Here is a 23,745-nt window from a genome sequence, read left to right on the forward strand (position 1 = left end):
GGAGGCTGAGGTGGGAGAATCACTCAAGCCTGGGAGGTTGAGGCTGCAGTGAGCTGTGATCACACCACTGCATTCCAGCCTGGGTGACAGAGCAAGATCCCATCCCCACCCCCACAAAAAGAGTAGTTATCAAACCTGAACTGTCTGACCACTCCTGGGACGGATGTGAGAGGCAAGTACGTTAGAAACATTTAAAACATTTATTCCAAGTTTATAGAATGGCTACTGTGAACCAAGCCTTTACACTAAGTGCTAGGAGACATGAAATGACACTCATAGCCTAGTGTCCAGTGGGCAGCCTCCTGGGGGCAAAAAAAGACACACACTAATTTATTTTATTTTATTTTATGTATTTTTTGAGACAGGGTCTTGCTGTGTCACTCAGGCTGGAGGGCAATGGCGCGATCTCAGCTCACTGCAACCTCCATCTCCCGGGTTCAAGCAATTCTTGTGCCTCAGCCTCCCGAGTAGCTGGGATTACGGGCACATGCCACCACACCTGGCTAATTTGTGTGTGTGTATTTGTGTTTTTTTTTTGTTTGTTTGTTTGCTTTTTGTTGTTGTTGTTGTTTTTTGTTTTGGTAGGGATGGGGTTTCTCCATGTTGGCCAGGCTGGTCTCAAACTCCCGATCTCAGGTGATCCACTCATCAGTCTCCCAAAATGCTGGGATTACATGCATGAGCCACTGCACCTGGCCTTGTTGCACATTAATTCAGACATAGTCATTTTGGTATGGGACTGAGTGCTAAGCTGTGCAATGCCAAGAGGCCGGGGAAGGGAAGAACCACAGGAGTTAGAAGAACTAAATGAGGCCCAGAGTCCGTGCTGAGAGGCAGATTCCCAAGGAGGGTGTTGCCAGATTTCAGAGGTTCTTCGAGTGCGGGCCAGGAAAGGAACTTTCCTCTGAACTATGATTATGGTTATAATTAACAACACATTCAATCTGTGGCATCTGCATGCTACGATTCTCACCCGAACTCCACGAAGCAGCAATACAATGGGTATCATCCCCATTTGTCAGATGGGGAACTAAGTTCTGCTGGAAAGTGACAGAGCCAACACTTTTGACTTTCTGGTGGGGACAGGAGCCAGCAAAGCCTAGTTTTGAGTCAAGGGGTTACAGAATTGTTTAAAGATGATGCCTTCTGTTTGTAGAGAGCTTGGCTATTTACATGAAAAGCATGTGATTTCCTGGCATCCTTTTCATTTGCTCTCCTAACGCCAAGAGGAAGGCAGGGATGATGGACAGTCCCCATTTTGCAGAGGAGGAAACTGAGGCCCAGAGAGATTATGGGCCTTGCCCAGTTCATAAAACACGGAGATGGGGCTGGACGAAGTGGCTCATACCGGTAATCCCAGCACTTTGGGAGACTGAGGCAGGAGGAGGGCTTGAGAACAAGAGTTCCAGACTGGCCAAGGAAACATAGGGAGATCTTGTCTCTAAAAAAAATTTTAAAGCAGTGGGGCGTGATGATGTGCACCTGTAAGCCCAGCAGAAGCAGGAGGGATCACTTGAACCCAGGGATTTGAGACTGCATTGAGCTATGATTGCAGCACTGCACTCCAGCCAGGGTGACAGAGCAAGACCCTGGCTCAAAAGAGAAAAAAAAAAAAAGTCCGGGTGTGATGGCTCAGGTCTGTAATCCCTGAACTTTGGGAGGCTGAGGTGGGTAGATCACTTGAGGTCAGGAGTTTGAGACCAGTCTGGCCAACATGGTGAAACCCCATCTCTACTAAAATTACAAACATTAGCCAGGTGTGGTGGTGCACGCCTGTAATCCCAGCTACTTCGGAGGCGGAGGCATGAGGATTGCTTGAACCTGGGAGGCAGAGGTTGCAGTGAGCCGAGATCAAGTCACTGCACTCCTTCCTGAGCAACAAGAGCGAGACTCTGTCTCAAAAAGAAAAAAAAAGAGAGAGAGAGAGTCCCTTTTCTCTTTGACCCAGGATCACCAGGGAGAGGAAAGAGAAGAGATGGAGTGGATGAGACAGCTGTGGTCAGCAAGGCATGTCCATCTTCCACGACCGACTCCTTCCCATTCAATCCCCTGCCTTGGGATCCTGCTTCTTCCCTGCATAGGCAGAAAGTACCTACCAACTTCCCTTCTTCCCAACTCCCTGCTCTGAGTACTGCACTAGGAGCCAACTCAGCCACCTCCTGCAGCCCCAGCTCTTCATCTTAACTGCAGCCTCTCGCTCCTGGGTACTCACTGACTCAAATCCTCCCTCTGGGCCCAAGCATCAGGCTGAACAAAGACCAGTCCCTAGTTCACAGGTTACCTAGGATTCTTTTTTTTTTTTCTTTGAGACGGGGTTCCTCTCTTGTTGCCCAGGCTGGAGTGCAATCCCACCTGCCTCAGCCTCCCAAAGTGCTGGGATTACAAGTGTGAGCCACTGTGCCTGGCCAGTCACCTAGGGTTCTGCTGGAACTACTGAACCATAGTTCAGTAGGTGATTTTACCACAGTAGGGTTTGTTGCTGGAGTTGCACTGGCTAAACAGGGTCTTTTAGACACTGGAATCTAAGCTGAAGGCTAATTATATTATTTGAAGATGGTGAAAGTTAATTCTACTAAAATTCCATCATAAAACTGTGGCATTGTGAAAGATTGTTGGCAACAAATAAATAGACGATAGTATAGTTTCTCAATTTATGGGAGTCATGGCCAAATGTCTCTAAACTCCCTTCTTTATTTAAGAAAATTGATTACTAAAAATGGCCAGTGGCTCACGCCTATAATCCCAACATTTTAGGAGGCCAAGGTGGGCAGATCACCTGAGGTCAGGAGTTTGAGACCAGCCTGACCAACACGGAGAAACCCTGTCTCTACTAAAAATACAAAATTAGCCGGGTGTGGTGGCACATGCCTGTAATCCCAGCTACTCAGGAGGCTGAGGCAGGAGAATCATTTGAACCCCGGAGGCAAAGGTTGCAGTGAGCTGAGATCGTACCATTGCACTCCAGCCTGGGCAACAAGGGCAAAACAAGAGAAAAAAAAGAAATTACATGACCAGGCATGGTGGTGTATGCTTGTAATACCAGCACTGTGGGAGGCCAAGGTGAGAGGATCACTTGAGGCTGGTAGTTCAAGACCAGCCTGGTCAACATAGCAAGACCCCCGTTTCTATAAAAAATGTTTTAATTTTCTGGGCTGCTAAAAAGTAGACTGTAGTTCCAACTACTTGGGAGGCTGAGGTTGTAGTGAGCTATAATTGAGCCACTGAACTCTAACCTGGGTGATAGCGCAAGACATTGTCTCAAAAAAAGAAACGTGACTGCCACACATAGATTTCTTTCTTTTATTATTATTATTATTTTTTGAGACAGAGTCTCACTCTGTCACCCAGGCTGGAGTGCAGTGGTGCGATCTCGGCTCACTGCAATCTCCCCGTCCTGGGTTCAAGTGATTCTCCTGCCTCAGCCGCCTGAGTAGCTGGGACTACAGGTGCACACCACCATGCCCAGCTAATTTTGTATTTTTAGTACATACGGGGTTTCACCATGTTGGCCACACTGATCTCAAACTCCTGGCCTCAGGTGATCTGCCCGCCTTGGCCTCCCAAAGTGTTGGGATTATAGGCGTGAACCACTGCACCCAGCCAACATCATAGATTTCTGGCTTTAAAAAAATCTTGGCTGTACTGATTGAGCCTCCTCCCCAGTCTTACAGAGGAAGGAACTAAGACACAGAGAGTGTGAGAAAAGTTCCCAAAGACACACAGCAAATTTAGGACTGGGCTCCAGTTCTCTCCAGGGATTTTCCACAGCCCAAGGTCTCTCACACCTGTTCCCACAGCTGCCAGTCTTGTCAAGGTTGCCAGTCTCTGGGGCCTTGCTGGTTCCTGGCTCCCTAAAATACAGGGCCCAAGGGTCCTCCCCGACTTTCCTGTCCTGCCTTGAGCTCCCCACCCCCACTTCCAGATGGATTGGGAGCTGTGACCCCCCGCTCTGTGGTCCCAAAGGGAGGTCAGCTAAAGCAGCTACCAGGGGACTTATTGCCCAACAGGGAGTGGCTGTGATCAATGTCTTCTGCTGCTCTTCCCTGGGTTAACCATTTCCTGGCCCTGGCCTCTCTGTTGATTCCTCTGCTAACCTGGTACGGAGGAAGGGTGGACAAGGGCTTGGGATGGACGCCATTGATATCCCCAGGTCTGACATAAACAGGCAGGGGGGTGCTCTCAGTCCTCAGATGTCATCCCTGCCTGGGCTCTGTTGGCATTCCATGGCGAGGCTCTTCAGCCTTATTTGGGCAGAAGGCGTCCTGGGGATTGCAAAGGGGCTTTCTTTCTCTTTTATTTCTGTTTGTTTGTTTTGTTTTGTTTTGTTTTTTTGAGACAGAGTCTCTGTCACCCAGGCTGGAGAGCAGTGGCGCGATCTCGGCTCACTACAAGCTCCGCCTCCCAGGTTCATGCCATTCTCCTGTTTCAGCCTCTCCGAGTAGCTGGGACTACAGGCGCCCGCCACCACGCCTGGCTAATTTTTTGTATTTTTAGTAAAGACAGGGTTTCACCGTGGTCTCGATCTCCTGACCTCGTGATCCACCTGCCTCGGCCTCCCCAAGTGCTGGGATTACAAGCGTGAGCCACCGTGCCCAGCCTATTTATTTCTTTTTAGAAATGGTCTCCTTGTGTTGCCCAGGCTGGAGTGCAGTGGTACAATCATAGCTCACTGCAGCCTTGAACTCCTGGGTTCAGGCGACCCTCTCGCCTCAGCCTTCTGAGTAGCTGGAACTACAGGTGTGCACCACCATGCTTAGATAATTTTTGTATTTTTTGTGTAGAGGGTGGGTTCTCGCTATGTTGCCCCAGCTGGTCTCAAACGCCTGGGCTCAAGGAATCCTCCTACCTTGGCCTCCCAAAATTCTGGGATTACAGGCACAAGCCACCATGCCTTGCCTTGCCTTTTCCTTTCCTTTCCTTTCCTTTTTCCTTTCCTTTTCCTTTTCCTTTTTCTTTTTCTTTTCTTTTGAGACAGATTTTTGCTCTTGTTGCCCAGGCTGGAGCACAATGGCACGATCTTGGCTCACTGCAACCTCTGCCTCCCAGGTTCAAGCAATTCTCCTGCCTAGTACTGTACTCCCGAGTAGCTGGGAGTACAGGCATGCACCACCATGCCCAGCTAATTTTTTGTATTTAGTAGAGACGGAGTTTCACCATGTTAGTCAGGCTGGTCTCGAACTCCTGACCTCAAGTGATCTGCCCACCTCGGCTTCCCAAAGTGCTGGGATTACAGGCGTGAGCCACCGTGCCTGGCCTCCAGCTATTTCTTAATATGATCCAATTACATACCTACTGATAAATATTTATGATGATAATTTTTCCTATTGTAAACAACATTGCAATTAACATCTTCAGGTATTCGCAAATTTGTGCAAAATGCATGTATTTCTGTAGCAAGATTCCTAGAAATGTTAGGTCAAAGATAATGCACATTTGAAAGTTCAACAGTCATTGTCAAATGCCTTCTAAGAAGTTTTCTGGCCAGGCATGGGGCTCACACCTGTAATCCCAACACTATGGGAGGCCAAGGGGGGGGGTGGATCACCTGAGGTCAGAAGTTCGAGACCAGCCTGACCAACACGATGAAACCCCATCTCTACTAAAAATACAAAATTAGCCGGGTGTGGTGGCACATGCCTGTAATCCCAGCTACTTGGGAGGCTGAGGCAAGAGAATTGCTTGAACCCGGGAGGCGGAGGTTTGCAGTGAGCTGAGATTGTGCCATTGCTCTCTAGCCTGGGTGACAGAGCGAGACTCCTCCCCCAAAACAAACAAGCAAACAAACAAACAAACCAAAAAACAAACGCCTTCTAAGAAGTTTTCACTGGCTGGGCACAGTGACTCATGTTTGTAATCTCAGCACTTTGGGAGGCTGAGGCAAGCGGATCACTGGAGCCCAGGAGTTTGAGACCAGCCTGGGCAACATAGTGAGACCCTATCTCTACAATACAAACAAACAAACAAACAAACAGAAATTAGCTAGGCATGGTGGCTCGTGCCTGTAATCCCAGCTACCCTGGGAGGCTGAGGTGGGAGGACTGCTTGAGCCTGGGAGGTTGAGACTGCAGTAAGCTGTGATGGCACCACTGCACTCCCGCCTAGGCAACAGAGTGAGACACTGTCTCAAAAAAAAAAAAAAAGTTTTCACCAACATTCATTTTTTGTGTTGTTTTGAGACAGGGTCTCGCTCTGTTGCTCTGGCTGGAGTACAGTGGCTTGATCACAGCTCACTGCAGCCTCGAACGCCTAAGTCCTCCCACCTCAACCTCACAACCAGCTGGGACCTACAGGCACATACTGCCATGCTTGGTTAATTTTTAAATTTTTTTTTTTTTTTTTGAGACGGAGTCTTGCTCTGTCACCCAGGCTGGAGTGCAGTAGTGCAATCTCGGCTCACTGCAAGCTCTGCCTCCCGGGTTCACGCCATTCTCCTGCCTCAGCCTCTCCAAGTAGCTGGGACTACAGGCGCCCGCCACCACACCCGGCTAATTTTTTTTGTATTTTTAGTAGAGACGGGGTTTCACCGTGGTCTCGATCTCCTGACCTCGTGATCCACCCGCCTCGGCCTCCCAAAGTGCTAGGAATACAAGCGTGAGCCACCGCGCCCGGCCTAATTTTTAAATTTTTTGTAGAGACAGGGTCTCACTGTTTTGCCCAGGCTGGTCTCTAGCCTCAAGCGGTCCTACCATCTCGGCCTCCAAAAAGCACTTGGGATTACCAGCATGAGCCACTGCACCTGGCCACCAACCTACAGTCTTATCATCACTGAGTTCGTATCTACCTGCATCCTGTCCAACACTCCATACTACCGATCTTTCAAATTTTTGTCGGCTGGGCACAGTGGCTCACACCTGTAATTCCAGTACTTTGGAAGGCCAAGGCAGGCAGACTGCTTGAGCCCAGAAGTTCAAGACCAGCCTGGGCGACATGGCAAAACCCCGTTTCTGCAAAATATACAAAAATTAGCTGGGCTTGGTGGCATGTGTGGGTAGTCCCAGCTATTCCAGAGGCTAAGATGGGAGGATCACCTGACCCCCGGGGGTTGAGGCTGTAGTGAGCCAAGTCATGCTGCTGCACTCCAGCCTGGGTGATAGAACAAGGCTCTGTCTCAAAAAAAAAAAAAAAAAAAATTTTTTTTTTTTTTGGTTAATATAAGAGTCGTAGTTTTGATTAGCATTTCCCTTATTACTAGTGAAGCAGAACAGCTTTTCAAATGTTTGCTGCCTGTTTGTATCTCTTCCTCTGTGACCTATCTTTCTCTGTGATTTGCCAATAGGCATTTGCAGTCCTTTTTTTCTTTTTTTTTTGACATGGAGTCTCGCGATCTCAGCTCACTACAACCTCCGCCTATCAAGTTCAAGTGATTCTTGTGCCTCAGCCTCCTGAGTAGCTGGGATTATGAGCATGTGCCACCACCCCTAGCTAATTTTTTGTATTTTTAGTAGAGATGGGGTTTTGCCATGTTGGCCAGGCTGGTCTCGAACTCCTGACCTCAAGTGATCCATCCGCCTTGGCCTCCCAATGCTGGGATTACAGGTGTGAGCCACCAAGTCCGGCTGTTTGCAGTCCTGCCTTCAACTAACTCTCCAGTTGCCACCGTTGCCAGTTACAGAATTTTAGGTTTGAAATGGTTTTCTGTTGGAATTCTGCGGACAGTGTTCCACTGGCTCTTAGACTCCATGGTTGCTATTGAAAAGCTGGATGCCATGTTGATTTCTGATCCTCGGTATATGACTTGTTATTTTCTATCTGAAAGTGTTTCAGATCTTCTCTTCGCCCGATAGTCTGAAATCCAGTGCTTCCATGGGTCTCTGTGCATTCATCACCCTGGATACCTTTTTAATCTAGAGACTTGTATATTTTAGTTCTGGATATTTTCTTGTGCGTTTTTCTTTTTAGAATAATAATTTCTCTTCCTTTGTTCTCTCTTTTTGAACTCCTTTCGTTTGAGTTTAGACTTCCTGGATTGATCCTCCAAACCTGTTTCCTTTTTGTTTCTTTTTCTTTTTTTTTTCTCTTCTCTCTAGTTTATTTCCCTCTATTTCAATCTACAACACTTCTACTGGATGGTAAATTTGAACTCTCATAGTTTTAAATTCCCAGAGCTTTTCTGTGTTTCTCTGTTCATTTTTCATGGCGTCCTTGGAAGGATGCCAAGCTAAGGAGGCCAGGGGGGAATAAAAGGAGTCCGGGCTCCCAACTGTGCCCTTCCCCTCTCCCCTGGGAGCCACCACTGAGGGTCCTCATGGTTCCTCCAGTCTGGACTCTGCTGCTGCTGGTGGGGGCTGCCCCTTTCAGGTAAGCTGGGCCCAGGGGGTAATGATAAACCAGGGTCAGTTGAGGGTGGCTTTAAGGAATATGGAAGGGCAGAGCTGGAGGGGGTGAGCAGGCTAACTACAAAAGACCTGGAGAGAGGCCAGGCGTGGTGGCTCATGCCTGTAATCCCAGCACTTTGGGAGGCTGAGGTAGGCAGATCATGAGGTCAGGAGATCGAGACCATCCTGGCCATCAAGGTGAAACCTCGTCTCTACTAAAAATACAAAAGATTAGCCAGGCGTGATGGTGAGTACCTGTAGTCCCAGCTACTCAGGAGGCTGAGGCAGGAGAATCGCTTGAACCTGGGAGGCGGAGTTTGCAGTGAGCTGAGATCATGCCATTGCATTCCAGCCTGGGTGACAGAGTGAGACTCTGTCTCAAAAAAAAAAAAAAAAAAAAAAGACGTGGAGAGGAAGGGGGAAACCCGATGGGATGGAAATGGGTTGACCTTGACTGCTGAACAGGAACGGGGAGAGCCGCACAGCCCCAGATCCTGGAATTAAGGGGCGGGTTCTGGGAGCAGGACAGGGCTACAATGTGAGAAGGGACGGAGGAGGTGCAGAGCTGGAAGACAGATCTAAGGCTAGGAGAGAAGGATCAAGGGGTCAGGCCCTCAGGAAATGGACAAGACCCAGGGTGGACCCAGCTGATGAGACAGACTTAAGTACGAGGCTGCGAAGAAATGACGGATGACAGGCCGGGCGTGGCGGCTCACCCCTGTAATCCCAGCAGTTTGGGAGGCCAAGGCGGGTGGATCACCTGAGGTCAGGTGTTCGAGACCAGCCTGACCAACATGGTGAAACCCTGTCTCTACTAAAAATATAAAATTAGCCAGGCATGGTGGCACATGCCTATAATCCCAGCTACTTGGGAGGCTGAGGCAGGACAGTCACTTGAACCCGGGAGGCGGAGATTGCAGTGAGCTGAAATTGCACCATTGCTCTCCAGCCTGGGCAACAAGAGCGAAACTCCGTCTCAAAAGAAAAAAAAAAGATGGATGTCTTGGTGTCCTGCAGTGTGTTTGGGAGAATTTGAACAAGTAGAACTTCAACAACAACAAAAAATAGAGGGCTGAGCACAGTGGCTCCCACCTGTAATCCCAGCACTTTGAGAGGCCAAGGTGGGAGGATTGCATGAGGCCAGGAGGTCATGACCAGCCTGTAGAACATAGAAAGACTCCATCTCTATAAAAAATAAAAATAAATTAGCTGGGCCTGGTGGCATGCTCCTGTAGTCCCAGCTGCTGGGGAGGTTGAGGTGGGAGGATTGCTGGAGCCCAGGTTTGAGGCTGCAGTGAGCTGTGATTGCACCACTGCACTCTAGCCTGGGTGCCAGAAAAAAAAAAAAGAAAAGAAAAAAAGTCAAGTCACACACATTCACTGCATAAACACTGATCATCCTTACATGACCACTCAGAAAGCTCACAGTCACTGAGTCTTATAATTCTTAATGATGACAAGAGTTGCATTTTTACTTTCTTCAAACCACCCCCAAGGAGAGAGAAGCCTCCAGACCGGAAGCTGGTCGTTCGCAGCTCTAGGAACAACTGTGAGTTGGAAACCAGGAGTGCTAAGATTTCTCCTCCCTCCTCCAAACCCACATTCTGCCACCAGAACGCCAGTCCCTGAGTTCCTAGCAGGAGTAGCCACCTCCAGTCCCCTCTGGGCATCAGCCAGGACTACAAAACGTGTCCCGCCAAGGCCACGTCCAGCCCTCCAACCTCAGTTCATGACCCCGGACCTTGTCATTCTGTCCACTCTCCCAGCCCCGAATTTCTCCTAAAAGATTCTCTCTTTCAAATCTCTGCTCTGGGCCGGGCACTGTGGCTCACACCTGTAATCTCAACACTTAGGGAGGCCAAGGTGGGAGGATGGCTTGAGGCCAGGAGTTTGAGAGCAGCCTGGGCAACATAGTAAGACTCCATCTCTAGAAAAAACAAACAAACAATTTCTGCTCTGGACCCCAAGTCTTTGCGACAGCTTTCTTTTTCTTTTCTTTTTTTCTGAGACGGAGTCTCCCTCTGTCGCTCAGGCTGGAGTGCAGTGGTGTGATCTTGGCTCACTGCAAAGTCTGCCTCCCGGGTTTAAACGATTCTCTTGCCTCAGCCTCCTGAGTAGCTGGGACTACAGGTGTGCGCCACCACACCCGGCTGATTTCATGGCAGCTTTCTCTAAGTGTAGCAATCTTGCTACTTCCATCTCCTAGTGTGGCTCTGGGCCCTGCCCCTGCCCTTTCTGAAACCTCACAGTGACCCATTCTTCCTAGACGTCCTCACCCAGTGTGATTTTGAGGATGATGCCAAACCCCTCTGTGACTGGTCCCAAGTGTCCACAGATGATGGAGACTGGGTTCAAGCCAGTGGGCCCTCTCCCACTGGCTCCATCGGGCCCCCCGGGGGGTACCCCAAAGGAGATGAGGGGCTATGGTTTCCGGGGGACCATGAGCAGGGAGGCAGCTGGGAGGCAGGGGTGGCTAGATGGAGAGAGAAAGGAGGCCGCCAGACCTGGATGCCTGGGCTCTGAGAAGGGGATGGGTGGGGACAGCCCTCAGAGGTGGCTGGGCCTCAGTGTCCTGGGCTCTGCCTCCCCCAGAGGGCAGCTATCTGCATATGGAATCGAACAGCTTCCACCGTGGGGGAGTGGCCCACCTGCGCAGCCCGGACCTATGGAAGCAAGGCCCCCTCTGTGTGCACTTTGCCTACCACATGTTCGGGCTGTCTTGCGGCGCCCAGCTCAGGCTGCTGCTGCTCTCGGGTGAAGAGGGCCGCCACCCCGATGTGCTCTGGAAACACCGGAACACCCAGAGACCCTCCTGGATGCCCACCACCGTCACTGTGCCTGCAGGGTTCACCCTGCCCACCCGGGTAAGGCCGGGGACAAATTGTGGGACCTCGGGGGGGTGTCTGGGTGTTGGAGAGCCTGGGGGTGGGGGTATGGCAAAAAAGGATTGTGGGGGCCAAGCCATCTGAATTCAGGAAGGAAACTAGGAGCCAGGAGGCCTGGCTGAGGGGCTCATGGGGTTGGGGTCCCTTTATCCTCTTGCAGCTGATGTTTGAGGGAACACGGGGTAGCACTGCCTACCTGGACATTGCTCTGGACGCCCTCTCTATCCGCCGGGGCTCCTGCAATCGCGGTGAGTCCCTGTCCCTCCTCCTCCCACCTGCCCTCAGACCCTTTTCTCTCTGCCCTTGCACAACAAGAAGAGGATCCAGGGTGGGCGCAGTGGCTCACGCCTGTAATCCCAGCACTTTGGGAGGCCAAGGCGGGCGGATCACGAGGTCAAGAGATCGAGACCATCCTGGCTAACACGGTAAAACCCCGTCTCTACTAAAAATACAAAAAATTAGCCGGGTGCAGCGGCAGGTGCCTGTAGTCCCAGCTACTCGGGAGGCTGTGGCAGGAGAATAGCGTGAACCCGGGACATGGAGCTTGCAGTGAGCCGAGATCGTGCCACTGCACTCCAGCCTCAGCGATGGAGCGAGACTCCATCTCAAAAAAAAAAAAAAAAAAAAGAAGAATGAGAAAGGAGATGAGCTGGCTGTATTGGGTCTGCCAGGTAGAGCTTGTAGGGCTTTGACTCTGGAAGCAGCCACGCCTGAAGAGAGGTCTCCGCGCAGCACAGTGGCTCAGGCCTGTAATCCCAGCACCTTGGGAGGCCAAGGTGGGAGGATGGTGTGAGGCCAGGAGTTTGAGATCAGCCTGGGCAACATAAGGAGACCCCCATCTCTACAAAAGAATTTATTTATTTATTTATTTGAGATGGAATTTCACTTGTCACCCAGGCTGGAGTGCAGTGGCGCGATCTCGGCTCACTGCAACTTCCGCCTCTTGGGTTCAAATGATTCTCCTGCTTCAGTCTCCCAAGTAGCTGGGATTACAGGTGCCCACCACCATGCCTGGCTAATTTTTGTATGTTTAGTAGAGCCGGGGTTTCACTGTGTTGGCAATGCTCTTCTAGAACTCCTGACCTCAGGTGATCCACTCACCTCAGCCTCCCAAAATGCTGGGATTACAGGCGTAAGTCACCACGCCCGGCCAAAAACCTTTTAAAAATTAGCTAGGCATGGTGGCGCACACCTGTAGTCCTAGCTACTCAAGAGGCTGAGGTGGGAGGATCGCTTGAGACCAGTAGTTCGAGGCCACAGTGAGCTATGATCACACCACTGTACTCCAGCCTGGGTGACAGAGACCCTGTCTCTAAAAAAGAAGAAAACATTATATCTTCCCTTCTTCCTTTCCTCTCAGTCTGTATGATGCAAACATGCAGCTTTGACATTCCAAATGACCTCTGTGACTGGACCTGGATCCCAACTGCCTCCGGGGCCAAGTGGACTCAGAAGAAAGGGTCGTCAGGAAGGCCAGGCGTGGGGCCTGATGGCGACTTCTCTAGCCCTGGTAGTGAGTAGCGGCCATGCTTCTGTCCCTCAACTTTCTGGGCACCAAGCACCCTATGATAATTGCCCTGGGACGGTCTGTCATGAACACCTACAGCTTCAAGCCTCTTATCAGCTCAAGTTTCATGCAGGAAGCTGATTTCAAGCACCCAGCCAGCCTCCCTCACCACCGCCCTACAAGCTCTACCTGGCAGACCCAATACAGCCAGCTCCTCATCTCCTTTCCCTGGCACCTTTCATTCTTCTTCTTCTTCCTTTTTTTTTTTTTTTTTTTTGAGGCAGAGTCTCGTTCTGTCACCCAGTCTGGAGTGCAGTGGCGTGATCTCTGCTCTGCCTCCTGGGTTTAAGCAATTCTTCTGCCTCAACCTCTCAAGTAGCTGAGACTGCAGGCGTGCACCACCACGCCCGGCTAATTTTTGTATTTTTGGTACAGACAGGGTTTCACCATGTTGGTCAGGCTGGTCTTGAACTCCTGACCTCAAGTGGTCCACCTGCCTCAGCCTCCCAAATGCTGGGATTACAGGCATGAGCCATTGCTTCAGGCTCCTTTCATTCTTTTCATTCTTCATTCATTCAAGAAATACTGAGCACCTACAATATGCTAGGTGCTGTCCTAGGCACTTGAGATACACCAGTGTAGAAAACAGACAAGGGCCGGGCGCGGTGGCTCACGCTTATAATCTCAGCACTTTGGGAGGCCAAGGCGGGTGGATCACGAGGTCAGGAGATCGAGACCACGGTGAAACCCCGTCTCTACTAAAAATACAAAAAAAAATTAGCCGGGCGTGGTGGCGGGCACCTGTAGTCCCAGCAACTCGGGGAGGCTGAGGCAGGAGAATGGCGTGAACCCGGGAGGCGGAGCTTGCAGTGAGCCGAGATTGCGCCACTGCACTCCAGCCTGGGCGACAGAGCGAGACTCCGTCTCAAAAAAAAAAAAAAAGAAAAAGAAAACAGACAAGGAAAAGTAGGGTGGGGTGGCAGGGGACAGTTACCAACACAAAGTAAATATAGTTATAAAGTGAGCGATGCCACTGGGAAAATAAAAAGTCAAACAAGTTTGGAGCCAAGTGCTCCAAGATACGGCAGAGGCAGGAGAATCACTTGAGGCCAGGAGTCTGAGACCAGCCTGGGCAACATAGCAAGACCCCATCTTTACAAATAAAGAAAATAAAATAAAATGTGGAAATGGTAAGGTGGAAGGGAGGAAATGGATTGAGAAATGATAAGTATTAAGGGAAAAGAAGAACAAAGAGATACAGGCTGGGCGTGGCAGCTCACGCTTATACTTCAAGCACTTTGGGAGGCCGAAGCAGGAGGATGGCTTGAGGCTCAGAGTTTGAGACCAGCCTGGGCAATGTAGCAAGACCCCATCTCTATTTTTATTTATTTATTTGTTTTGAGAGATAATCTCACTCTGTCTCCCAGGCTGGAGTGCAGTGGCTCGATCTTGGCTCACTGCAAGCTCCACCACCCGGGTTCAATTGATTCTCCTACCTCAGCCTCCTGAGTAACTGGGACTACAGGTGTGCACCACCACGCCCAACTAATTTTTGTATTTTTAGTAGAGACGGGGTTTTGCCATGTTGGCCAGGCTGGTCTTGAACTGCTGACCTCAGGTGATCCAGCCACCTCGGCCTCCCAAAGTGCTGGGATTATAGGTGTTGAGCCACTGTGCCTGGCCGAGTTATCAATTTTAAATAGGCTGGTCAGAGTAGGTCACATTCAGGACACATTTGAGCACGAACTTGAAAAAGGTGAGGTAGCAGCAGAGGACATTCCAGGCTGAGGGGCCAGCTGTGAAAAGGTCCTGAGGTAGCAGTGGGGCTGTAGGGGAAGGAGGGGATCGAGGCACAGCAAAGAGCCATGTGGCCGGCATGAAGAGGGTGACCTGAGATCCACAGGAGAGGCAGATCACATAGAGCCTTGAAGGCCATTGTCAGGACTGTTGCTTTTCTATTCTATGTGAATGGGGAGCCTTTGCAGGATTTTGAGCAGTGACTTGATCTGACTTATTTTTAAAGGATTTTTTTGTGTTGAGAATCCACTGAGGAGAACAGGCAAGGGTCAATGCAGAGAGGCTGTTTAGGAAGCTTTTGCAAAAATCCAGGCAATATTCTTTTTCTTTTTTTGAGACAGAATCTTGCTCAGTTGCCAGGCTGGAGTGCAATGGCACGATCTCGGCTCACTGCAACCTCTGCCTTCCGGATTCAAGCGATTCTCCTGCCTCAGCCTCCTGAGTAGCTGGGATTACAGGCGTGCGTCACCATGCCCAGTTAATTTTTGTATTTTTAGTAGAGACGGGGTTTCATCATGTTGGTCAGGGTGGTCTCGATCTTCTGACCTCGTGATCCACCCACTTGGCTTCCCAAAATGTTGGGATTACAAGCGTAAGCCACCACACCCGACTGATGTTCTTTCTTTCTATGCACCCAAGTCTATCCCTAGCTTCTTTCCACCACCTCCCTGTGCTCTCAGCTGAGCTTCTTTCTCTTTCTACTATTGACTTCTTCCTTTTCTCTCTCACACAACATTCAGTTTCTTTCTCAATCTTCTCACACAGCCCACATTTCAACCCCTCACTGAGCCAAGCACTGTAGGTCAAGCATAGAGGGTTCTGCTCCCTAATTTCCTGAGTTTATAATTCTTATTTTTGAATTAAAAAAAAAAGTGTTTAAAAACTAGGCCAGGTGCAGTAGCTCCTGCCTGTAATCCCAGCACTTTGGGAGGCTGAGGTGGGCAGATCACTTGAGGCCAGGAGTTCAAGACCAGCCTGGAAAATACAGTGAGATCTTGTGTCTACAAAAAATACAAAAATTAGCCCAGTGTGGTGGCACACACCTGTAGTCCCAGATACTTGGGAGGCTGACATGGGAGGATCGATTGAGCCTGGGAGGTGGAGGTGGCAGTGAGCTGTGATTGCACCACTGCACTCCAGCCTGGGTGACAGAGTGAGATTATCTCTCAAAACAAATAAATAAATAAAAATAGAGATGGGGTCTTGCTACATTGCCCAGGCTGGTCTCAAACTCTGAGCCTCAAGCCATCCTCCTGCTTCGGCCTCCCAAAGTGCTTGAAGTATAAGCGTGAGCTGCCACGCCCAGCCTGTATCTCTTTGTTCTTCTTTTCCCTTAATACTTATCATTTCTCAATCCATTTCCTCCCTTCCACCTTACCATTTCCACATTTTATTTTATTTTCTTTATTTGTAAAGATGGGGTCTTGCTATGTTGCCCAGGCTGGTCTCGGACTCCTGGCCTCAAGTGATTCTCCTGCCTCTGCCGTATCTTCTTTTCTGTTCTTCCCCATCTTTTCCTCTCTCCACTCCATCAGTGTCCACTCGGACTCCTGCACTCCTGTCTCTGATCTTTCCTGCTGCCTAAACTTTGTCTTCTAGAAGGGCCCTGGCCGGGCGTGGTGGCTCATGCCTGTAATCCCAGCACTTTGGGAGGCGGAGGCAGGTGGATCACCTGAGGTCAGCAGTCCGAGACCAGTCTGGCCAACACAGCGAAACCCGTCTCTACTAAAAATACAAAAAATTAGCTGGGCTTGGTGGTGTGCGCCTGTAATCCCAGCACTCGGGAGGCTGAGGCAGGAGAATTGCTTGAACCCGGGAGGCGGAGGTTGCGGTGAGCTGGGACAGCGCCACTGCACTCCAGCCTGGGCAACAGAGTGAGACTCCATCTCAATAAAAATAAATAAATAAATAAATAAATAAATAAATAAATAAATAAGGCCTTAAGAAGCCCTGGCCCCACCTTCACTGAAAGCCGACCAGATCTCTCTGCAACCCCTCAGCATTTAGCACCGTGTACCGCGCCCAGCAGCTTCAGTAAATGCTGGTTGGCTTTTTGGCTTTTTGTTTTTCCTTTCTCTCCCTTTCCTTTTCCATCTTGCTCGCTTCCTTATATTTTCTTCACCTTTCACTTCTTTTTCTCCCATTTCTCCTCTTCTGTATCTCATAGGTCTCCTTGGTTTTTTTGTTTGTTTGTTTTTGAGAGTCTCGTTCTGTCGCCCAGGCTGGAGTGCGGTGACGCGATCTCAGCTCACTGCAACCTCCGCCCCCCGGGTTTAAGCGATTCTCCTGCCTCAGCCTCCCGAGTAGCTGGGATTACAGATGCCCGCCATCACGCCCGGCTAATTTTTGTACTTTTAGTAGAGACGGGATTTCGCCATGTTGGCCAAGCTGGTCTAGAACCCCTGACCTCAGGTGATCCGCCCGCTTCGGCCTCCCAAAGTGCTGGGATTTTTCTTTCACCATTTTCCCACTTCCTTTCCTTTCCCTTCCCTCTTCCTTCCCGGTTGTTTCCTTTCTTCTTCCTCCCGCCCATTCCCGCCATTCCAGCCTCTTCGCGGCCGCTCAGGATCCCACTTTCCGCAGCAGTGAGCGCGCGCCAGGCAAGACTCCCTGGGACTCGGGCGCGAGCACGCACGCGAGCGCGCTCCCCAGGAGTTGGCAGCCGCTTACATTTTCTTCTTCGCTACCAGTTGCGTCACCTAGCGAGGTCCACGTGATTGGCTGTCTGAGCTGGAGGCCGAGGTGGTGTTGGGTGAGAGGGGGTTTGCCGCCTGCTCGTGTGTGTCAGAGCCACTGTATCTCTCACCAGTTTGTGTGAATAGGTTATGTCCAGCGGGTAAAGAAAAGGAAGAGGCAATCGGGTGTAGTGGCTCAAGCCTGTAATCCTAGCACTTTGGGAGGCAAAGGCGGGAGGATTGCTTGAGGCCAGGAATTCAAGACCAGCCTGGGCAACATCGTGAGACCCCATCTCTTAAAAAAAAGAAAATTAGCTGGGCATAGTGGTCCAAACCTGGAGTCCCAGCTACTCGGGAGGCTGTGGCAAAAGGATTGCTTGAGCCTAGGAGTTTGAGACCTGTGCCACTGCACTTTAGCCTGGGTAACCGAGCCATACCCTGTCTCAAAAAAGAAAAAGGAAAAAAGAAAAGGAATAGGCTATGACTCTAGTGGACCTTAAGAGTTAGCACCCAGGCCAGACGTGGTGGCTCATGTCTGTAATCCCAGCACTTTGGGAAGCCAAGGTGGGCGGATCATTTGAGCCTAGGAGTTCAAGACCAGCCTGGGCAATGTGGTGAAACTGTATCTTTTCAAAAAAAATACAAAAATTAGCAGGGTGTGGTGGCGCACACCTGTAGTCCCAGCTACTTAAGGAGGCTGAGGCGGGAGGATCACCTGAGCCCGGGGAGGTTGAGTCTGCAGCGAACCATGAGAGCCATGATTGCGCCACTGCACTCCAGCCTGGGTGACAGAGTGAGACTGTCTCAAAAACAAAAACAACAACAACAAAGAGTTAGCACCCAAAGGACAAAGTTCTAGTTGCTGCTTTGGAGAAGGTGTCTGGCGCTTCCCATGGCAGCGCTGGGTCCTCACCCATCCCAAGCATTTCTGGGAAAGTTGAAGACCTCAGTCAGTTGGGATAGGACCACCTCGGCGCTGCCCGATTCTAGGCTGCTGTTGGGGCTCCCCAGGGACAAGTCCCCAGCCTCCTCAGGGCCCTATCTCTGCTGCCATCTTCCCTCAATTCCATCCACCCCAGTTCCCTGGCCTTTTGCTTCACAGGTGGCCGCTTCATGCTCCTGGACCCCAAGAATGCAAGACCTGGGCAGAAAGCCGTCCTCCTGAGTCCCGTGAGCCCGTCCTCCGGCTGTCTGAGCTTTTCCTTCCACTACATCCTCCGGGGCCAGTCTCCTGGTGCAGCCCTCCACATTTATGCTTCAGTCTTGGGTTAGAGCGGATAATTCATGGGATTTACACTGACCTGGGCGCATCTCCCAGGATTGGCTTGATGGGAAAACATGGGGCATCCCTCAGAGTCTAGGGAGGTCTGGAATATGTGCGAGATTATTCCATGAAGTGGAAATCATGGCTGGGAGGGCACTTTGGGAGGCCGAGGCAGGCGGATCACGAGGTCAGGAGATCGAGACCATCCTGGCGAACATGGTGAAACCCTGTCTGTACTAAAAATACAAAAATTAGCTGCCTGTAGTCCCAGCTACATGGGAGGCTGAGGCAGGAGAATCGCTTGAACCCGGGAGGCGGAGGTTGCAGTGAGCTGAGATCTCGCCACTGCACTCCAGCCTGGTGACAGAGCGAGACTCTGTCTCAAATAAAAAAGAAAGTTGTGCTGGCCTGGCACGGTGGCTTATGCTTGTAATCCTAGCACTTTGGGAGGCTGAGGCTGGTGGATCACCTGAGGTCAGGAGTTTGAGACCAGTCTGGCCAACATAGAGAAACCTTGTCTCTACTAAAAATACAAAAATTAGCCAGGTGTGGTGGCACGTGCCTGTAATCTCAGCTACTCAAGAGGGTGAGGCAGGAGAATTGCTTGAACCTGGGAGACAGAAGTTGCAGTGAGCCAAGATAGTGCCACTGCACTCTGGCCTGGGCAACAGAGCAAGACTCCATCTCAAAAATAAATAAATAAATAAAATAAAAAAGAAGATTGTGCTTTCATTTGGTGGTAATAGTCCCCAACTATACCCTCTGCTCCTCATCCTCCTGGGTATAGTTCAAAGTCATTTCCCAGTCCCCTTAAGCTCACTTCTGCTTCCAATTCCTTTCACTGCAGGGAGTATCCGGAAACACACTCTCTTCTCAGGACAACCTGGGCCCAAATGGCAGGCTGTTTCTGTCAATTACATAGCCGTGGGACGGATACAGGTACAGAGAAGCAAGGGGTCAGGTCCTTGCACATGGTAGGCACACTCAATGTTGACATAAATTGAGGGGCCTGGTGCTGTGGCTCATGCTTGTATTCCCAATACTTTGGGAGGCTGAGGAGGGAGGATCGCTTCAGGACAGGAGTTCAAGACCAGCCTGGGCAACATAGCAAGACCCCATCTCTACAAAAAAATACAAAAATTAGGCGGGCACAGTGATGTGTGCCTGTACTCCCAGCTACTAGGGAGGCTGAGGTGGGAGGATCACTTGAGCCCTGGAGGTCAAGGCTGCAGTGAGCTATGATTGCACCACTGTACTCCAGCCTGGGCAATAGAGCAAGACTCTGTCTGGGAAAAAAAAAAAAAAAAGAAAGAACTGAATTGAGGGTCTGGGCACAGGGAGTAGGGATTCTGGGTCCTGGAATGGAGTCGAGTCAGATCAGGGGCTTAGGGGTGTGGGCTGTGTGCTCACTCCCAGCCCACCTCCCTTTCTTTCCAGTTCGCCGTGGTGGGCGTTTTTGGAAAGACCCCTGAGCCAGCTGTGGCAGTTGATGCAACCAGCATTGCTCCTTGTGGGGGTGAGAGCAGGCCCTGAGAGGCCTGGATCTCTCAGAATCTGGGGTGGTCTGGGGGAGGGCTGGAGAGCGTCACTCAACTTGCTCAAATATCCTATTTTGATCCCCCAGAGAGTTTTCCTCAATGTGACTTTGAAGACAACGCCCATCCCTTCAGTGACTGGGTCCAGACTTCCGGGGATGGTGGACACTGGGCCCTTGGACCTAAAAATGGACCCGTCCATGGCATGGGCCCTGCGGGAGGTTTCCCTAATGCAGGTGAGGAGATTGAGGAGTGCTCGCGCCAAGAAATCACTCAGTCTGCTCCCAGGTAGCGGGCTGGCTGCTGTGACTGATGGGAGAAGTTGTTTCAGGCGGTGGGAAGATAAGTCCACCGGTGTTTATTCGGAAGTTGCCATGGTACCAGAACCGCGGAGATAGCACAGTAACTTAAAGATTCTCAGGGCGGGGTGGGGGAGGTCACTGAAATCCTGAGAAAACCCGGGCATCTCACTTCATGGAGGCCAAGGCTTCAAAACCCACCACCTCATTTTCAGTCTAGACGTTTATGAGTGGCTCATGCCTGCAATTCCAGCACTTTGGGAGGCCGAAGCGGGAGGATTGCTTGAGCCCAGGAGTTTGAGCTCAGCCTGGGCAACATAGTGAGAACTCCATCTCTAGAAAAAAAAAAATTTTTTTTTATTAGCTAGATGTGGTGGTGTGTGCTTGTGGTCCCACCTACTTGCGAGGCTGATGTGGGAGGATCGCTTGAGCTCAGAAGTCAAGGCTGCAATGAGCTGTGATTGAACCAGTGCACTCCAGCCTGGGCAACAAAGTGAGACCTTGTCTCTAAAAAATAAAAATAAAAAATAGGCCAGGCATGGTGGCTCACGCCTTTAATTCCAGCACTTTGGGAGGCTGAGGCAGGTGGATCACTTGAGGTCAGGAGTTCGAGACCAGCTGGGCAACATAGTGAAACCCTGACTCTACTAAAAAAAAAATGTAAAAATTAGCCGGGAGTGGTGGTGTGCAGCTGTAGTCCCAGCTACTCAGGAGGCTGAGACAGGAGAACTGCCTGACCCCAGGAGGTGGAGACTGCAGTGAGCTGAGATCGCACCACTGCACTCCAATCGGGGCAACAGAGTGAGATTCTGTCTTAAAAATATATAAAAGGAGGCCAAGCGCGGTGGCTCACACCTGTAATCCCAGCACTTTGGGAGGCCGAGGAGGGCGGATCACAAGGTCAGGAGATCGAGACCATCCTGGCTAACATGGTGAAACCCCGTCTCTACTAAAAATACAAAAAGTTAGCCAGGAGTGGTGGCGGGTGCCTATAGTCCCAGCTACTTGGGAGGCTGAGGCAGGAGAATGGCGTGAGCCCAGGAGGCAGAGCTTGCAGTGAGCCGATATCACGCCACTGTACTCTAGCCTGGGCGACAGAGCGAGACTCTGTCTCCAAAAAAAAAAATATATATATATATATATATATATATATACATACACACATATATAAACACACACACACACATATATATACACACATATATATACACACATATATATACACATATGTATATATAAAGAAATAATTTTTTAAAAAGACAATAATGAGGGTGGGGCACAGTGGCTCACACCTGTAATCCCAGTGCTTTGGGAGGCTGAGACGGGTGGATCACTTGAGGCCAGGAGTTCGAGACTAGCCTGGCCAACATGGTGAAAACCCGCCTCTACTAAAAACACAAAAATTAGCCAGACACGGTGGTACACACCTGTAATCCCAGCTACTTGGGAGGCTGAGGCAGGAGAATCACTTGAACCTGAGAGGTGGAGGTTGTAGTGAGCTGAGATCATGTCACTGCACTCCAGCCTGGGCAACAGAGTGAGACTCCATCTCAAAAAAACAATACACACACACACACACACACACACACACACACACACACACACACGACATTAATGAATGTAATCTAGGTTGCTGGTTTGCTTTTCCCTTTTTGTTTTTGAGATGGAGTCTTACTCTGTTGCCAGGCTGGAGTGCGGTGGCGTGATCTCGGTGCACTGCAACCTCCACCTCCGGAGTTCAAGCGATTCTCCTGCCTCAGACTGCCGAGTAGCTGGGACTACAGGCACGTGCCACCACGCCCAGCTAATTTTTGTATTTTTAGTAGAGACGGGGTTTCACCATGTTGGCCAGGATGGTCTTGATCTCTTGACCTTGTGATCTGCCGGCCTCGGCCTCCCAAAGTGCTGGGATTACAGGCATGAGCCATTGTGCCTGGCCACTTTTCCCTTTCTTTGTGACCCCAGCTTCTTTAGTTAGATGTCTAAAATGAACAGAAAAAATAATGCTACGACCTGGGGAATTTGAGTGTTTGCTCAGATTCCCATTCAGAAGGCAAAGCTTTGCTAAAGCAGCAGTTGGCATGTCCTGTGCAGGTTTCTTATCTTGCCTGTTCCCTTCGTTTGCCCAGGGGGTCACTATATCTACCTCGAGGCTGACAAGTTCTCCCAGGCAGGGCAGTCAGTCAGACTGGTGAGCCGGCCCTTCTGCGCCCTGGGTGACATCTGCGTGGAGTTCGCATACCACATGTATGGCCTTGGGGAGGGTATTATGCTCGAACTCCTCCTGGGAAGTCCTGCGGGGAGCCCCCCGATTCCTCTCTGGAAACGCGTGGGATCTCAGCGCCCTTACTGGCAGAACACCTCCGTCACCATCCCCTCAGGACACCAACAGCCCATGCAGGTGAGAGACGGAGGCGGGGGTCCTGTCTGTGTGGGGTGAGAGGGCCAATGCCTGGGATCTGGGGGTGCCCCCAGTGCTGAAGAGGTGGAAAGCTGGAAAGAGAGCCGAGAAAAGGGGAACTTGGCGTTACAGAAAGTGAGAAGGGCTGGGATGGGGCTGGACTGTTGAGGCTAGAACAAGGTGACATTTTGGCAGAGAACAGACTCTATGCCCAGCGGAATCACAGAGTTGCTGGAGATTCATTTTTGTTTCTCTCTCCATCTCTCTCCCTTGTCACCTTCAGCTGATTTTCAAGACCATCCAGGGCAGCAACACGGCCTTTGTGGTTGCTATGGGTTTCATCTTGATCAATCCTGGGACTTGTCCAGGTAAGACCAAAGCCCAGGCTCCAGGAAGGGGTCGGTGCCCTGAGGTCACCATTCCCCGGAGTTCTCTCTATGAGCTGCTTAAAATGCGAGTCCTCCCTGGAGCCCGAATTCTCACCCAGCTGGCTTTGTTTTCCATCTGCAATGCACCTCTCCTTCCCCTGCACTTCAAGATGTTTGCCTGGGTGAATGTGGCTTGGATGCCATGGATTTTGGGGGCTGGATCCAGAACTCCTTCCTCTGTAGTCTTGAAGGCCGGACCCATATCCTATTCATTTCTGGCACAATATGTGACATATATTAGTGTTTGTTGAGTGGATGAAGGTTGGGGTTTGGGAGCAGAAAGAGAGGTGTGAATAAGTCACCCATTGGAGCCCACTCCAATTAGATGGCAGTGAAGAGGGTGGTGGTATGGTTTTGACTAAACTCCAGGGATTCTTTTTTTCTTTCCAGTAAAAATGCTACCAGAGCTTCCTCCCGTATCTCCAGTTTCTTCCACTGGCCCTTCTGAAACCACTGGCCTCACAGAAAACCCTACAATCTCCACAAAGAAACCTACAGTTTCCATAGAAAAACCCATTGTCGCCACAGAAAAGCCCACAGTCCCCAAAGAAAAGCCCACCATTCTCACAGAAAAACCCACCATCCCCACAGAAAAACCCACCATTCCCTCAGAAAAACCCACCATTCCCTCAGAAAAAC

At 50.4% G+C, this 23,745-nt stretch overlaps 1 protein-coding gene across 1 annotated transcript in view; it reads left to right on the plus strand.

Moving 5' to 3' along the window:
- Window positions 1-8,245: 8,245 nt before the first annotated feature.
- LOC116463835 (zonadhesin-like) overlaps window positions 8,246-23,745 on the plus strand; it is a 58,522-nt gene continuing 43,022 nt past the window's right edge. Inside the window, 13 exon segments of the mRNA XM_058434870.1 lie at window positions 8,246-8,298; window positions 9,812-9,864; window positions 10,582-10,726; window positions 10,906-11,179; window positions 11,361-11,448; window positions 12,561-12,713; window positions 18,282-18,446; window positions 19,291-19,382; window positions 19,881-19,959; window positions 20,068-20,214; window positions 22,407-22,678; window positions 22,962-23,046; window positions 23,497-23,738. Of these exon segments, the coding sequence (XP_058290853.1) occupies window positions 8,246-8,298; window positions 9,812-9,864; window positions 10,582-10,726; window positions 10,906-11,179; window positions 11,361-11,448; window positions 12,561-12,713; window positions 18,282-18,446; window positions 19,291-19,382; window positions 19,881-19,959; window positions 20,068-20,214; window positions 22,407-22,678; window positions 22,962-23,046; window positions 23,497-23,738 (1,848 nt within the window).

Source organism: Hylobates moloch, unplaced genomic scaffold, assembly GCF_009828535.3.
Source record: "Hylobates moloch isolate HMO894 unplaced genomic scaffold, HMol_V3 SCAFFOLD_71, whole genome shotgun sequence".
NCBI classification, from domain to species: Eukaryota; Metazoa; Chordata; class Mammalia; order Primates; family Hylobatidae; genus Hylobates; species Hylobates moloch.